Below are 16,977 nucleotides of genomic sequence, written 5' to 3' on the forward strand. Positions count from 1 at the left end.
TTTGAAGTGTCAAAAGGGAAGAAATGAAAAGAAAGGTCTGCTCCGTCGAGGCTGGCATCATGATTCTAGTAATGCAGAAATGAGGCAAATTATTATATTTATCGTGAAAATAAAGTATCGTGAAATGCGGCGTAAGCTTGAAGAAAAAGTAACCAAGTTTGGTGGTTATCATGATAAGATTTGATTGGGAGAGGTTTCTCAAGGCTCAAAGTGCCACGTGACATCAAGCAGGCATGGAGCGACCATTGAATTTGATGACCGAGAAAAGGGCCGTTACCCGAAAACCCCCCTTTTCTATTTCCGAGAGAAAGTTTGAGGAGCAGATCTTGACGCTAATGCTTCCTTCAAAACTTTGTGTGCAAGCCCCACTTGCTCAGAATAATCTTTGATCCCTTTCAAATTATCCAGCATTAGACGAATCTTGGCGGTAGGGGCACAGTGAGGACATGAAGGCACCAACTTTGACAAAGCAAAATTGCAGTTTGGACAAAAATGCACGTTAGGTCGCGGGGAACCTGTAGAGGTTGGTGCTAGTGATGGGGAGGGAGCCAGCCGAGATGGCATATGTCCAGCAAGAATTGGTACCGGTGTCATGGAGGAATTTAGGGATGATGTGGATCCACGGGGACGACCTCGTTTGCGCTTCACTGGTATTTCTATGGCTGGAGTAGATCGGATGACGGGGTTTGATCTCTTTGGTATATTGGAATCTGAATCAATTTGAATGGGATCCTTTGCATGTTGCCCCGATGGTCCGCCAAATGGCATAGACATTCTAAAAGTTTGTTCAGGGAGAGGTGGTGCGTATCGTGGATCGCTGAGAGGTAGAGCCATCTTATGAAGATGTTCGTTTATAACTTTGGAAGGTGTTCCCTGAGGAAGGGGTTGCGCATATTCTGCTGCCATTCGTGGATATCCTGCCTCCTGGTGACTGCGCGATAATCCAGCATGCTCCTCGACATATCTTAGTTGGATGGCATAGTACCTGGCTTGTTGCTGACGTTCCGTGTTGTCTCGTAACTGTCGATCGAGCTCTTGGATGCGTGGTGCGTGGTCCTCGATGGGGATGTACTTCTCACCTGATTTTCTCTCAGCTATTTTGCGTTTCTTGTACGCCAAATCATGCCTGGCTCGCTCTGCGTCACGCGGTCTTTGTACCTGAAATTGTTCATCAAAAGCATCTTCAAATTGCTTTGATTTTTGGACCAGTTTTCCTATTTGCCGTTCGTATTCTACAAGTTGTTCGTAGTAGTGTTCATCGTTCTTGTTGACTGGGAGGACCAGGGGGTGGTTTGCCAGCCATTCAAGATACTCTTCGAGTTCTCTGATCAGGGAACCTCCTGCTTCCACGAGTTGGTCTGTGAAGGAGCTGTCGACAGCTTGACCCCCGGCGCCTTTGTGTTTCTTGTAAGGTCCTCGCTTCTTCCTCTCGCCGTTGGTCTCTTGCTCTTGTTGCTGGATTGCAGAATTTTCTAATTCTTCCTCCCAGCCAACCTCCTCTCCACTAAACAAGGAATTTCCGCTACTCGGATCCTTAACTGCATTGCTAGCTATTAAGGACTTGGTTGTACCTGTGCGTGGTTCTTGAGCCCTAGTCATTCCCTCGTTTAGGTAATATTCTTGAATGTTTCGCCCTTCTTGGCCATTCCCCCATGGATTGCCCCCGCGTGGTCGAATCAACTCTTCACGTATCTTCCGTTCACCGTCACGAGCCTGTACTAAATCTCGTATGTCGTTACAAAGCATCCTGTATCGTGATTTTGGATCCTCTCGTCTTTCTACCTCTCGTTCGCAGAATTGTTTAAGTCGATTATGAGCATCGATCAGTTTGTAGCCCCAATCAAGCCACTCTTTAGACTGTCGTCGGTAATCATGTAGCTGCAGTGAGTAGTCTGCATCGTGATTACCCATTGGTCGGACCAGTTGATCTCTCGCTTGAAGCCATTGTGCAGTGTCTAGGTGCAGTTGAAGTCTATCTTGTACCATTTGCGGCGTGACTGCCTGCCAAAATTCTTGAACTTTTTGCTCTTCTTGATTATACCACCATTGTGGTTCATCAAGAACACCCCGTATACTTTCTTGCAAATATCTGTATTGCCTCTCAGCATCTGCTTGCATTTGATTCGATTGTTCTAATTCTTTAACATGCCGAGTACAGCTTTCGAGGAGTTCGTGGCCTAGATCAAGCCAGTCTTGTATCTGCCTAGTACTTGGAAATACGCGGTCGTTGTCAATGCTCACTTGCCGCCAATTTTCATAGTCTCTGTTAATTCTCTGGATTGTGACGGGTCCTTGGCGATCTCCAGTATAGTTATCAACTGCTTATTGTTAGCCGGCTGAAAAATGAAATTGTTACTGATTGCAAATGAAATACGAGCAGAAGTAAAAGATTACAAAGAATGGTTTGACGAATCCTGTTCCTTGACAGAATCCCAAGACAGCATTGCAGGGACACGAACACCGGCTGATGTGACAATTTGCTCTGGGCTAGAATGTGGCAACCTTTCGACGAATCTATCTGAAGCATAGGCTTGGCCGTTGGGTTTATTTAGGAACTCTCTTTTGCCAAGCTTACTTCTTAACGGTCTTTGAGTCCTGCGAATGCCTTAACTTTTAACGAACATTTATGGTGGATAGGTCCAATGATGTCGTAACGTCATTACTACGCTTTTTGTATTCGCCACGATGTTATTGTATGAGCAAGTGCCTCTTGTCGAGTCTTGTACGTCTTATCACAGAGCTGTCTGGCCTTTTCATCACAGAGCTATCTGGTTGATGCTTGGAGCCTTGCTGCTGCTTACCGATTTTTCTAGGGAGTGGCAAAGCATGAGTGGGTTATCCGAGGTGTGATTTGTTACCGCCTGGAATGCCCCATTTTGCGTTTTGACTCATTGGAAGATGGGCGTGTAAAGACGCTTTTTTGATTTCGTACCTTTAACTCTTGGCTGACCTGTTTCCAATTCTCGGGGATCGACGTCTTCATATGAGTCCGACTCCTCAGCTTCAGATTCCTTCGCACCGTGACCAGGAAATTCATCATCGCTGTGAGATCCTCGAGTTCGTCGACCATCTTTTCGAGGCGAGCCATCAGGACCGTCCAGTTCCATTAGCTCAGGCTGCGACTTTTCATAGTCAACCGTCTAAATAATTAGTAAAGGACTATGACGCAGTAGGATGAACTGGAATAGAACTAACCTGTCGGGCGCGCTTTCCACGACCAAATGTTTGCATGTTCTTAGCAGCCTCCAGAGCAGCATCGTTCGCACGTTGTTTCAAGATAGCATCCCATAAAAGCGCTTTTGGCGCAGCCGGTTCAGCTTCAGTCTCACCAAAATCCTCTGACAAGTCTCCCTTGTCTTTGATCCATACACGAGCATGTGAGAATTGAGATTCTGCGGTGTTGTCATCATTAGTAGTATTTTCGACCTGAGAACGATCGAGAAGCTCATCAACTGATGCCGGATCGTAGTAAACATCTTTACTATCGTCATCAAGAAGAACAGCTTCTGCCCCATGTCTAAGGATGGCCTCGAGATTGTCTCCCGCATCATCCTTTACATCTATACTTTCAATAAGAGCTTGATCAAGAGCCATCTTTTTACGTCCAACTTGAACAATCTGCTCTTCCGCACTACCCTTAGTCACCAGCTGGAATACAAGTACCTTTTTCTTTTGGCCAATGCGATGAGCACGAGAAAGAGCTTGAATATCTTGATGTGGGTTGAAATCAGGATCCATGATTATGACGGTATCTGCAGTTGCCAAGTTGATGCCGACACCACCAGCTCTGGTAGAGAGGAGAAATGCAAACAGTTTTGAGTTGGGTGCATTGAATGCATCGATCCTCTTTTGCTTTTCAAGTGTGCTAACGGTACCGTCTAAACGTTGAAAAGGAAGTTCAAGACCATTCAAGAAGTCTTCGACAAGGTCGAGTTGCTTCAAAAATTGACTAAAGATAAGAACTCTATGTCCTCGAGCCTGCAACTTTGGAAGCATGATTTCCAGTAATTGGAACTTGGATGAAGCATCAATCAGATTTCGATGGAGAGCCTCATGGCTCAGTGAAGTCTCTTCGATGGCCGAACTATACAAGAAAGGATGACAAAGACATTTACGAAGTTGCATCAGAATGTTGTTTAAATTCCCCCGTTCCGTAGGGCGGAGAGCTTTGTTCGTTTTACCAATGATTGATTTGATCAACTCGGGGTTCTTTGCCAAAATTGACTTGTATAGCTGTTTCTGTACGACACTCATGGACACCGGTATGATAGTCTGTGACATAGGTGGCAAGAACTTCAGCACTTGAAGCTTGGTACGCCTGAGGAAGAAAGGACGGATGAGCTCATGAAGCTCTGGCAAGTTTTCTTTTGTTAGCTCAGCATATTTTTCGTCCAATTCTGCGGCATCGATAGAGTCGTCTAAGAATTGAAGAAGGTTGAAGAGCTCTCGCTTGTTGTTCTGCAGGGGTGTTCCGGAAAGAAGAACCTGGAATGGTATTTTCAAAGCTGTCAAGGCGCCATATAGAAGATTGCCGTCATTCTTCAGCCGTTGTCCTTCATCAACAATCATGCCAGCCCACTTAACTTTCTTGAAGAAGGCCCTACTGGAGTCATCGACCGGTGCTTCATAGGATGTTACCACAATATCAGCGCGGAGGTCAGAGCAGCCATCTGGATACATTTCATACTTCATGGCCATATCTCGAGCAGATTTAGCACCATAGTATGCAACGACACGAAGATCAGGTGCCCATTTTTTGATTTCGCGGCGCCAATTTGGACAAGTCGAGTTTGGTGTAACAATGAGAAAAGGGGAGCACTGACGAGCTGTTAGTATAGTTACTCGAGAATTTGTTCTGCACTTACCTTTGGTTTGTCCTTCACAAGTGTGGCAATCAAGGCGATGACCTGAATCGTCTTGCCAAGACCCATCTCATCAGCCAGGATAACGTTCTTTTGTCGATGAAAGTTGAACAGTAGCCAATTCAGGCCTTCCATTTGGTGTTTCATCATCTCACCACCAATCAATGAAGCAGGCTGTTTCTTTAAAACAACCTTTTTCTCAAAGTTTAGAGAACGAAATGCATCGATGCGCTTTTTTACAGCACTTGCAGGTGATTTCTTGAAGTACTTGCCCATGACGTATTCATTGTAAGCTGAGACAAAGTCACTCCAGCGGTCAGCTTCATTTGGGGATGGAGGTTCCTCCCAAACGGATTCGTCATAAGTTAATCCTCTAAATTTGACCAAAACCTGAACAACATCATTGATATGAGCCTTGTCATATTCTTCGGACTTTGGTCGAAAAGATTCATCATACTCGACATCGAAAATAATCTCCATTCGTAGGTATTCCTCAGAGATTGCCTCTTCTTTGGTCCATTTCGGAGACATATTGGCACCCTCGTCTCGACGTATGAAAGCTTTTCGCATAGTAGCTGCTGCAACGCCCCAAACCCATGCGCCAGGCACCCAAGAGCATTGAAAATACGACATATCATCCCATTTGACGAGATACTCCTTTTCATCCTCACGAAAAGTGTCAAAGTCGTCATCTTCCTTGTAAGAATTGCGGTCCGATGGTCTCCATGCAACCAACGTCTGCAGTTTTGTTGTACTTTCGGAGCATTGCTTGCACTGCCAATTCTTAGTATATTCTTGGATTCTTTGAGAGCGTAGATCATCGGCATTATGTGTGGCGGTTGATTTCCTAGAAAGTGGTGGTAGATGTTCAAAATGAAACCCACGCTGGCATCCTCGGCATCGAAATAAGACATTATCTGGGTTGTTGATAAGTTCGCCGCGAACATTAGTAATTGGGTCATCGCCGTCGTTTTCTTCCCTCAGCTTCTCTTCCTGCTTCGCGGTTTTCTTTGCGGAAAATGCAGCACAGGATGGCCCAGGTTCATTACAGCTGCTACAGGCACCAAGTCGTGGGGCAAGGGGATCCTTCTTGACGGCTAGACCGATACAACGTCGACACTGCATAACGAAATTTTCGTGGCCAACCTTAGTAACTATATGCTCCCGACCTGCTCGATATCCTAGGCAAAGTCTATGTATGGAGGAAGAACATCCTTGGCAATATATAAGATCACTTCTTCCTTTATTGGAACTTTTGCCTGTTCCACCGCAGACATCGCAGTCTTGGTCATGAATTAAACCGAAGGGAGAATTCGCGTATACCGGTTGGTATATTTCTCGTATGCTAATGAATTTAGGTGCGCTCTTTCCGGCTACTTCATCGGCATATATTTCTTCATCGACGTCTCTTTCCCTCATGTTTTTGCCGGTTTTGTTTCCACGTCCAGATATGCGAGACGGACGTTCTCGTGACCACTCAGAGCTATCGTCAGACTGATTGCCTCGAGCTTGTGTTCTTCCACGTTTGTTAGGCTTTGAAACAGCAGCACGAGCGTTGCTTGCCCGTTGTCTCTTTGGCTTAGCATAAGCTATATCGCTACCTTCTGAATCGACTTGCAAATCACCAGCAAGCTCGTCTTCGTCTTCTTCCATATAGCTAGTGAGCGTATTCGCTTTCCTTGGAGCAGCGGATCTCGTTGCTGCACGTCCTGATCTCCGAGGTCCATCACCATTTGAACGAACAATTCCCGATTTGGGGTCATTGCCATCCTCGTCATCGTCATCGTCATCGAAAATGGGTCGTGAAGGCTGCCGACTCCCAACCCGAGTGCTTCGGCGTGCTTTTTCAATCTCAACAGTTGACATATTGTTTACAAGACGTCGCCTCTTCTTTCCATTTTTCGCGGAACGGTCATCGTCAGAGCTTAGCTGAATATTGCTAATATCAACAAAGTTGTTATCAGTGAGAGGCCGGCGAAGACGTTTACCAGCCTTGGAAGACATGGTCCGGCTAGAATTTGATGGGTCCTCAACCACAATTGAGTCCGATGAATCTCTGTTGTTGAAAATATCCAAGGCGTTGTTACCATTTGGAAGATGCAATAGCCTATTGAACGTGACCTGCGGTTTGCTTAAGTTAGAAATTCAATTTTGAAAGTAGTAATTCATGATGCGAAAACGTATAGAGATGATAAGAATTTAGTAAAGTGACAGAACAAAGCATTCGTCAATATACATACGCGCAGTTTACTGCCGCCCACAAGGGAATGAACTGGTGGCTCCATGACTATTAGAATCGGGGAATTGAGATTTGGCTCGAGTAAAATGTGAGGAGGGTTGGACAATTATCTCAGTGAACCAAGATTGCTATCTGAAAAATAGTTTGATCTTGATAATAAATCGAAGGTCAAAGAAGATACTTTAGGTAGGTATGGTAGCAGACTCTTAACAACAAGGACTACCTTGGAGTTTTTGCTGAGAATATTACCCGTAATAGTAAGAGTAAATTCTACAAACGCGCCGAGCTTTGTAGTAAAATCGGAAATTAAACTCAACAATATAGAAGACTGCTGTAAGAGAGAGAAGTAGAAAGGAAGCTGAGTAGCAAGAACGATAGCAAATATCAGGCCGCATGATTTTAAGCCTTATTTTAGAGGACGATCAAGCGCTCCAGAGATAGACAGTCAATTTTGAGGGCAAGAATTTCACATGCTGAATACTTTCGGGGTTGCTCCAAGTACAACAGGGTGCATTACAGAAAAGTCCCACTTACATTCTCTTCTCGCTCGTCTCTGTACTCAACTTTGTACAAAGTTTCGCCATCAGAGCCAGTTAATTCCTCCAATACCGCATTTACTGTGTCATCCTCCTGATATGGCACATATTCTTCAGGGTTCTTCGGCCCCGGGACCATGACGACAATTGTGTTATCTGCATCTGTATCTGCATCTTCCTCTGCAAATTCGACATATTCGTCAACTTGGTCTCTTCCGTCCTCATCTGCATCCTCATCTGCATCCTCATCTGCATCCTCATCTGCTTCCTGGTCTGCTTCCTGGTCTGCTTCCTGATCTGCGTCCTGATCTGCATCCTGATCTGCGCCCTCATCTGCGCCCTCATCTGCATCCTCATCTGCGCCCTCATCTGCATCCTCATCCGCGTCCCCATCTGTGTTTATCTTCTCATCTCCGTCTTCACCTGCACTGCCGTTTGCTTCCGCATCTTGATGCGCCGAGACAGACTCGGGCTCTCGGCTGAGCTCTGTGACTGGCGTATGGAATTTTTCAGAATTTACTGACTCGCCTAGATCGCTTTCCGACTCATTGCTATCAGCAACATGGCCGAGCTGAGCCATACTGCTGGTAGTACTGTGGGACTGGAGGATTCGTTTGTTTGTTTGAAGTGGATCGTCGCACTCTTACTTTGACTCTACAAGTACCTAAATTTAGATATTAGCATATAAAGATCACATAACTGAGTTCCATACTTATTACTAGAAGAAGTGAACAAAATATTGTGTGATCGAAGATTACTTGCGCCTGTATTTGGAAAAAATCCTTGTGAACCTTGGTACCTTTAACCAAGTGTTGACGCGGTGATCTAGTGACAAAGTTCGGTGATGGTGCAGAAAATAAAAGAAATACGGTTAATTCACAAAAAAAGGAAATTGGCGTGCAAAAAGAAAGGAAAAATCAAGATGCCTACGATCTAACATTTAAACTGATTGATGAATCACGAATTCGCGATGCAGTCGAATTGGTGAATACGATCAACGCGTCCAGGAACACCAAGGATTAATTGCCCGAGGTCGGTTTCGGTGATACTATACTCCGACTACCAAACTCTCAATTTTTATTTTCTATCAAACATTGATGCATAAAAATTCTCACAATGGCACTATCAATGCAATGAGTACAATCTTTTTGAATGGAGCAAAAGCTTCTAAAAGAGTAAGTTACATTCTTCAACCTCTATATTTATCTTCTTGCTCTGTAAGATATGCTTCTATCAACTCTGGAATAAACCGTGGGCTTCGGAAGTCGAAAGGAGTTGGGTTCAGAGGGAAGGAAAGAAGTCGGGAAAATGATGGCGCTGGTCGAGGATTTCAAATTCCTAGATCAGATCCATATCGGAGGGACTCTGGCCCTGTGGATGATCTAGGGAGAAAGAACAAGTTTATGCATACACGGTTCAAGGGGGATGATCGCGATAATGAATCAAAACCAAAATATAACGCGCCCTCTGGTTTTGAAGACCGTCAGGATAGAGGAAACCACTGGGAGGGGAAGTCTGAAAATTTTAAGCGGCTAAGGGCCAAGGGTTCCTATGGGGAGGAATCTTTTGACACGTACAAGGAGCCTCGAAGCAGCAAACCTGGTTACGTAAAGAAATCATATAGTTCTTATGGATCTGGAGAGGAGACGGCTGGTTACCAAAAGAGATCCATCGGTAGACCTCACGAATCTCCAGAGAAACGCCGTGCTGAGGAGAAGGATTCTATTAACAAGTCATTCGGGTCACCTCGTGACATCCTGAACCATAGGCAGAAATCTTACCCGAACTTCGGAGAGGTAAGTAGGATATCTGAAAAAGGATATGAAGGTCCTAGAGACTGGAAAAAAGGTTTCACGTACCCTTCGAAATATCCCACACGCGAGGAACGACTAGCGGTCAAATCAATGAGATCTGGGTCGTCATCACAATCTCCTCGCTCATCTCCTCAGCCAGAACCTAGCTCGGAATCTTATCCTTTCAGAATTTTCGGCGCCTAAAACCAGTTCCTCCTTCGCTAAAAATATACCAATTTCCATACCATACACTACACCAGCCTCAGAATTCCTGTACGGCACCTCAGTTGTCGAAGCTGCCCTGAACACACAGCGAAGAAAGAGCAGAAAGCTCTACAAGCTCTACATTCACAAAGGCGAAGACCGTCACAATGGAGACCGAGATGGGGCTCTAACAAGATTAGCCCAGAGGAAAGGAGTTGAGGTAGCCATAGTAAGAGGACAGGACTGGCTACGAACCCTCGACAAAATGAGCCAAGGCCGTCCACACAACGGATACATTCTCGAAGCATCACCCCTTCCCCGTCTACCCGTCATAAGTCTCGGCTCGGTAATTGACCAAAACGACAGCTTCGCCATCCAACTCGCTCCCGACCACCAATCCCGCGAGGAACTTGAGGTCAACGGCAACGACACTATAATCAATGTTCCAAAAGATTCCACCGGTCGCAAACCCCTTGTTCTCCTCCTAGATAGCATAGAAGACCCGCAAAATCTAGGCGCCATCTTGCGCACAGCACTCTTCATGGGCGTAACAGCAGTCGCAATATCCGTCCGCAACAGCGCATCCTTCACACCCGTTGTCTTCAAAGCCTCCGCCGGCGCCGCCGAAACCATCGAGATCTTCTCCGTCAACAAACCCGGAGGCTTCATCAAAGACTCCCAAGCCTCTGGCTGGAAAATCTACGCAGCAGTCGCACCACCTGCTCCTCGAAAACCAGATTCGAGACACATGTGGCCCGCAGCTTCTCAAGAATTTGTCTGGTCCCACAAACTCCAGGATCCATTACGGGAGGATCCTTGTATACTAATGGTTGGAGGCGAAGGCGAAGGTTTGCGCAAAAACTTGAGAGATCTTGCTGATGTGCATATTTCAATCAAGGGTGCAAGTATGCGAGGTAAACTCGATAGTTTAAATGTTAGCGTAGCAACTGGCATGTTGTGTGGTGCTTTTATAAGACAGACAGCAAGAAAGACTGTTGAGGAAGCAGTCAAGGAAGTTGAGGTGGAAACAGAAAGTCTCAATGAGAATCAGGTTTTCTGATATGTATGATATAAACTCGCAACTAGTATAGAAAACTAAAGCTTACAGCCAGGTTGAGTAATTTGAATGTTCTAGATACCCTTAAACAACAATTGGCGCTGAAAACGTCATCAATTGATCACACTATCACAAACGACATAACAAATAAACGCGAAACAAAACAAATCAGCTCAGAAATGGGTATCTTGAATTTAGTTATTCTTTTCTCATAGAATAGCTGTACATTCATAAACACATGCAAAGAGCATAAAAAGCATTCCAAGCTCCTGACCTGCTAACTAAATAGCCTGCGCCTTCAAATGCAGGGTAGGTCAAATGCAGATTAAACCGTGCTAAAGTTGAATATGTGGGAGAAGAGGATGCTGCGTGGAATCTTGTACTCACAAGATGGGTAATTTGGCTCGAGTATTATTTTGGATACAGACAATGGGTGGCTGGTGGGTGGAGACGTAGATTGCCAAAAATCGTTAGTCAGGAGTTGATTATGTAAATTTCGTATGAATGATATCGGGATTCTCGTGCCAGTCGTCAATGCTCACCCACATCTGCAACATGAGTTAGCAATCTTCCCCCAAGGAAATTTAAGATTTAGAGCATACCTTTCTAAATGTACTTAGGCCAGCCAAGATACTACCACCAATCCAGGTTGAGTATTTCCTCTCTGGTGGAGCAAAGATCTTGATTCTCATATCCTTCACTGCCAATCTTTGCACTTCATGTAGTAATCTGTCTCCAAAACCCTTCGTTAAAGTACTTCCACCAGACAATACAATATTGCCAAATAGAGACTTTCTGAGGTCCAAATCTGTACGATTAATTGCGTCCACCACAATTTGATGGATACCTGGGTACTCCAACCCAATAATTTCAGGATCGAATAAAATTTCAGGTGCCCTGAATCGTTCTGCTCCAATCTGTGACATCGTCAGCGTTGCTACTGTGAATCAATCCTTGTTCCTTACCTTGATCTTATTGCCATCCGGTAATGCGTATTCCACAAGTTTTCCATCCCCTAATTTGGCACCCGACCAGTCCTTTTCTTCTTTTTTCGGATCTCCTGCCACATAGCTTACTTTCTCCTTGATCATTCTCACTACCTCTTTCTCTGCGCTGGTATGGAAGACGTATCCAGCCTTCCGTAATAAAGTTTGCATATACTCTGTAACATCTCGTCCAGCCACATCTATCCTTCGTATTGAACTCGGCATAGCGAAGCCTTCGTATACTGGAACTGCATGTGAAACTCCATCGCCGGCATCAAGTACTATTCCAGTCGTTCGTCCTGATGCGTATAGCGAAAGAACAGCTTGAATTGATGTGTATAGAGCGGGGACGTTGAAGGTTTCGAATAAAATTTGTGCAGCTGTATCTCGATTACTTCGAGGATTGAGAGGTGGTTCTGTTAATAAAACAGGATGCTGCATAAATAATATCAGTCATCTGCGATGTTACTAGACTTGCCAGATAAGAAGAAATAGCAAACACCTCCACCTTAGATTTGGACCTAAGAACTCACTTCTTCACTCAAGGTCTTAAGGCCTTCTCCATAAACGTACTCCCATATCCTCTCCATATCATCCCAATCCGTAACTATGCCATGTTCCAGTGGGTATTTAATCTTTAATAGTCCTCTTAATTCTTGCGCTCGTTGCCCAATGAACACATCTCCTTCTAACGCGCCTGCCAGTACTCGCAAATGTTTCGGTCTTCCAACAAATGAAGGAAAATAACATTTTGGTAGATCTTCACCGGCAAACCCAGCTCGAATTGTACCGGAACCATTATCTAGCACTATAGGAGCATTGTGCAGTGAGTCCGCCATATTGATTGGGAGGGATGGCGGGATTGGATGGAGAAAGAATCCTGCAGAAAATTCCAATGCGGTTCTGCGGTGCTAGATATTTGATTAAGGTATTAATTTTCGAGCTTTGAAATGGCGGAAAGTGAGTGGAGGTGGTGGTTATGGTGGTGGAATCTGTAAACTTGCTACTGCTGTATGGAGCATATCGCGTTGGACGCGAGCGCCAAGAAATATTAACAGGGGTAAGCTGTCACTTCAGACTTCACTTCATTAACTTCATTTTCCCCACAAATATCATTTAATACTGTTTCTTTTATAAAGATTAGCCTTTTATACATAAGGATATTAAATAAAATAAATGTATTAAAATAATTCTCAATTTATTAGACATTTAAAAAAACATGTTTCATTCTTTATCAACTTTTTTATTTTTATTCATTCTGTTGATTTTATTTTCAGAGTTTATACACAAGTTCAGTACAGAGTTTCTTAAATTTAATTTTTAAATTGAGGTCTCTTAAGTTCAAGTCTCAGCTCACCTACTTTAGTTGGAGCAAGTCGTTATAGAATCAGCGGGACCTGTCGTGTGGCAATATTGCTCTTTTGCGCATCTTCAAGCTTGATGACCTTTCTTTGCGGAGCCTTATCAACAGTGTTAGATCTCTTACGAGGTCGTGTCAACATCGACGTTTCCAATTCCGTGATTTCTCCCTCATACTTATGAGTTGAGTTCCTTCGCTTCTTCTTTTGAGTTCACTAAGTAGTGATTGAGGTGAACGCTCGACGTTAGGAGACTATATATAGGTCATTGTGCCAATAAGAATTAGACGCTACAAGTGAAGGCAGGTGTGTAATACAAACAATTCCACGTCTAGGATCAGGACATGTCGTAATCGGGACTATTACTTTCATTATCCTAATTGAACTGTATACATCAAGTACTCATGATATTGTTATTCATCGAGACCTTCCAATGTCAAATGGAAAACGACATTGAAATGTCACGCACATACACTCGGCATAGATGGACCCTCTGCTGAATGTGATATGTTTCCAAAACATAGTTTTATGTAGATGTGTTTACAACTCACAGGCTCAGAGACATTAGATGCCTTTGTAGTGTTATTAAATATCTCTTTTGATAAGAACAGATGTGTAAGTGCTCATTCGGTCACTCTACACCACTACAAAACAGAAAGTCAATTTTCTGGACGTGGTTTGCCGTGCTTTCATAACGCTCTTGACGTCAATAAAGCGTCTGATGCTGCCATCGGCACCGCATCTTTTTCCCATTCAGCAATTGGTATATGTAAAACAAGCCGAATCGTAGTACGCGGTGGTTCTACCCGATCCAGTTTTCAACTTCAAAGATACAGCACCAAATTGGCAACAGCGGCGAAAGTATCTGGTATCATTAAATCCCGCCGCCACTATGCCAAAATTTGGGAGTAGTTTCCGATGTTTGCTGATAGTAAGTACAGCAATCTTCGGCAGAGTTCTGCAGTGGCTGACTCGGCCTATTTGCTGTTTCACATCCGCGTCTAACCCTCTCGACAATGACAATTATGGCTAGCCTAAGATGTTGAACTTCGATAAATATCCAATGGAAATTCAACGTAGTTCTTGCTTTTTGTAGATGTCGCTTGTATGCTCTTACCTGATAGCTACAACTGCTAACTCTCAGCATAAAATAGAGAAATTCGAGTTGGGTTATGAGAATACATAGGGCAATATCTGGGATTAAAGCTTATCCTATGCTGGAACTCAAAGTTAAATGAGCTGACTTGTTATGAAGCAAAGTGACAGCCACTTTGGGCAAGCATGAAACTCAATTGCGATCTTGACGAAGATCTTGCGTCTGCTCACAACGTTTTGGGCGTAACCACGATGTAGGTATACATCTTGAACTTCCTTCGAAAAGCTTTCAGATATTCATTTTCTTACTGAGATGTTCTGGTGGGAACGACTTTGCAGGCTGGAGATGGTAAGCGCCAGATCAACGATTAGCTGTCTCAGAGACATTTAATCCATCAAGAGTTTCATTGACAGCGCAGCCGCCTTCCAAAGGCTGTTTAATATTGGATTTCGGGACAGCAGACAGTATCGCATAGTTTTGAACAATAGCGTTAACGTTGATAAGGTTGACAATTTTATCGTCGTTACATTATATGGAGTCCTGGGGCTGTAGACGAGTAGCCAACTTGTTTCCGTATTGCAGCCGTTTGGTATTGAGGCGTCATAATCCTCACAAAACCTGACAATTTCCATGGATGATGGTGATCGGTGAGTGACTTAAATTGGCGAGCAAGGCTATGCTTCGTTTAGGGTGGGTTTAACTGGAGAGGTGTGCAAATATAGATATGAGATCGCGATTTCCAGGAGCAATTCAGAACAATAGGTACACTTATAGGACACTGTCTGCCTCCGAACTGTCACATGAAACCCAGTTTTCCGAACAATTTATGAGAAATAATGAAAAATAATGCAAAAGAAGGGGAAATGGGAAACCTTTGAACGCAAGAGTAACATTCCTAAATTGGTATATGAACATACATCTGCTAGGCGACAAGAATTTTGTTGATTTTCCCATTTACATTTACGCGCAACTCGCTTCCGGCTGGATGGGCCTCAAATTTACTCAAGATCCGATTTATACGCGCAACCAACAACTAACAAACAAGCACACCTAGTAAAACCATAAATTACTGTTTCGTTCGCACACCCGCAACTTATCCAAGATTGAGTGCCAAAGTCCAAAGACCCTTCTTCTCTCCGCATATTCTGACGCAGATTCAGATTTCTATGGCAGGTGTCTCTTCCTCTAGCTATAATACTATTTCAACATATGGCTGTATTAAGCCGTTTCATGTTACATAATTAGATAGCTCAAACCCTACGGGAAAATGGACCATTTCGTAATTAGCTACTACATATATGTTGGGTTTCTTGAGACTAGAAAGAGCATCAGATTGAATTGACTTATTCTCTAGCTAAGCAGTTAAGCTGCGAGCATATATTCAAAAAAATGAAGGAATAGGTTGGGTATTCGGCCTTCGGAATTAAAGTGCTTTGAAATCAAAATATTGAAAGCAAACAAACAGTATACCAAAAAGGAAAGAATGAATTAAAAGTTGAGTTTTGTTTGCTCCTTATATGCATATGTACTATATATGCATATGCTGCCAAGATCCCAGGAGGTCAACAATATATGGAGGAACTTCAATATAATCAGGTGCATACACACATGCGAATGCAAAACTTTGATTGTAAGGACTTTTTGGAGTACTTCCTTTCTATCTTTTTTTCTTCTTCTTTTTTTCTTTCCTCAAATAACGAGGTTTATGTATTAGGCCTGGATATCCTTAATTAATGACCCAATACAATCACTAGCCTCAACTCAACCGAGCCCAACCCCTTCATTAAGCGAACAAAAATCTTCCAGAAGGTGCTCCTTTTCTTTCCCGCCGAGACCACCAGATCCTCGAAACTAAGAATACATTCGAAACGCCATTTAGCAAGCAAGCAAACAAAATTTACAAAGGGATTCCCGACTTCCAATTTCATTTTCAATTTCTGTGTTGATCAACTCTAATCTTTGTTGGACTTCCAACTCCACATATCTTCGACTTTAAAAATGTGAAACCAAATTGAACTTGAATTCCATGAATTCCCGCATATTTTCCTTCTAGTATCATCCACCCGTCTATCCAGCACTCATATAATGCAGTGCCTTCAACCTCACATAATCTCACCTCTTTACAACCATCATATCACAAAACTCTCATCTCATCTCTCACTTCAACGTACATTCCACCCACCTTTTTCAAAATCCAAGTCCAAATTCAAATTCAAATCTACCCTCCAACCACAACCACAACCCCATCCCCAAGCCACCCCCGCTCACACAGGCACACCACAGCACCGGCTCTCCTACCATCAATCAAACCCTCTCCCACCCTCTCCCACCCTCCCCTTCCCAACCCTCACAAACCCCAAACCTCCACTCCTCACTCCTCACACCTCCAAAACCCCAAAAACCTCACCCACCATGCCATACACACTCCAAACCTACGCTGGAGAGGTAAATGGGGAATGGCGATACGGTCTTTATTCACCACCACCCCCACGAACCTTTACACGTTTCAATCAACTCCCGCCTGAAATACGCGTTATGATTTGGGACTATGCGTTTCCGAATACGAACGTGGTGAGGGGTGAGAGTACGGATGGGAATGAGAATGGGAATTGGTGGTGGTTGCGGTGGCTGAGTGGATAAACCAAGGGCAGGAGATCTTCGGGGTTTATAGAGGAGTAGACTTAGGGTTGGTCTTGCTTGGAGAAAAGTGTCACCTTAGGTTGGAGCTGGAATGAGGGATTATTATAATTTATGTACCAATCAACAAACTTAAGCTCCCGAAGTAGATCTTGGAAAATAATAGATACATGATATTAGTAGTCCTGAGATTATCCCATAATCGCCAT

The 16,977-nt window shown here is 43.8% G+C and overlaps 5 protein-coding genes across 5 annotated transcripts; 2 read left to right on the forward strand and 3 right to left on the reverse strand.

The window, feature by feature from the left end:
• Positions 1-294: 294 nt before the first annotated feature.
• On the reverse strand, positions 295-8,217 carry SS1G_03871 (hypothetical protein; the record flags this gene model as incomplete). The annotated part of the gene is made up of 8 exons (XM_001595731.1): positions 295-2,089; positions 2,242-2,318; positions 2,460-2,605; positions 2,933-3,140; positions 3,196-4,818; positions 4,866-6,983; positions 7,114-7,134; positions 7,636-8,217. The coding sequence occupies 8 exons, from the start codon at positions 8,215-8,217 to the stop codon at positions 295-297; spliced, it is 6,570 nt and encodes a 2,189-aa protein (XP_001595781.1).
• Positions 8,218-8,734: 517 nt separating this feature from the next.
• SS1G_03872 (hypothetical protein) lies at positions 8,735-10,694 on the forward strand (the record flags this gene model as incomplete). The annotated part of the gene is made up of 2 exons (XM_001595732.1): positions 8,735-9,433; positions 9,591-10,694. The coding sequence occupies 2 exons, from the start codon at positions 8,735-8,737 to the stop codon at positions 10,692-10,694; spliced, it is 1,803 nt and encodes a 600-aa protein (XP_001595782.1).
• Positions 10,695-11,176: 482 nt separating this feature from the next.
• Positions 11,177-12,516, reverse strand: SS1G_03873 (actin-like protein; the record flags this gene model as incomplete). Its single annotated transcript, XM_001595733.1, has 4 exons — positions 11,177-11,239; positions 11,294-11,608; positions 11,657-12,112; positions 12,211-12,516. The coding sequence occupies 4 exons, from the start codon at positions 12,514-12,516 to the stop codon at positions 11,177-11,179; spliced, it is 1,140 nt and encodes a 379-aa protein (XP_001595783.1).
• Positions 12,517-13,056: 540 nt separating this feature from the next.
• SS1G_03874 (predicted protein) lies at positions 13,057-13,557 on the reverse strand (the record flags this gene model as incomplete). Its single annotated transcript, XM_001595734.1, has 2 exons — positions 13,057-13,228; positions 13,505-13,557. The coding sequence occupies 2 exons, from the start codon at positions 13,555-13,557 to the stop codon at positions 13,057-13,059; spliced, it is 225 nt and encodes a 74-aa protein (XP_001595784.1).
• Positions 13,558-16,543: 2,986 nt separating this feature from the next.
• SS1G_03875 (predicted protein) lies at positions 16,544-16,771 on the forward strand (the record flags this gene model as incomplete). The annotated part of the gene is made up of 1 exon (XM_001595735.1): positions 16,544-16,771. One exon carries the CDS (start codon positions 16,544-16,546, stop codon positions 16,769-16,771), a length of 228 nt encoding a protein of 75 aa, XP_001595785.1.
• Between the last annotated feature and the right edge of the window lie 206 nt (positions 16,772-16,977).

This window comes from Sclerotinia sclerotiorum, genomic scaffold (genome assembly GCF_000146945.2).
Source record: "Sclerotinia sclerotiorum 1980 UF-70 scaffold_4 genomic scaffold, whole genome shotgun sequence".
Lineage (NCBI taxonomy): Eukaryota > Fungi > Ascomycota > Leotiomycetes > Helotiales > Sclerotiniaceae > Sclerotinia > Sclerotinia sclerotiorum.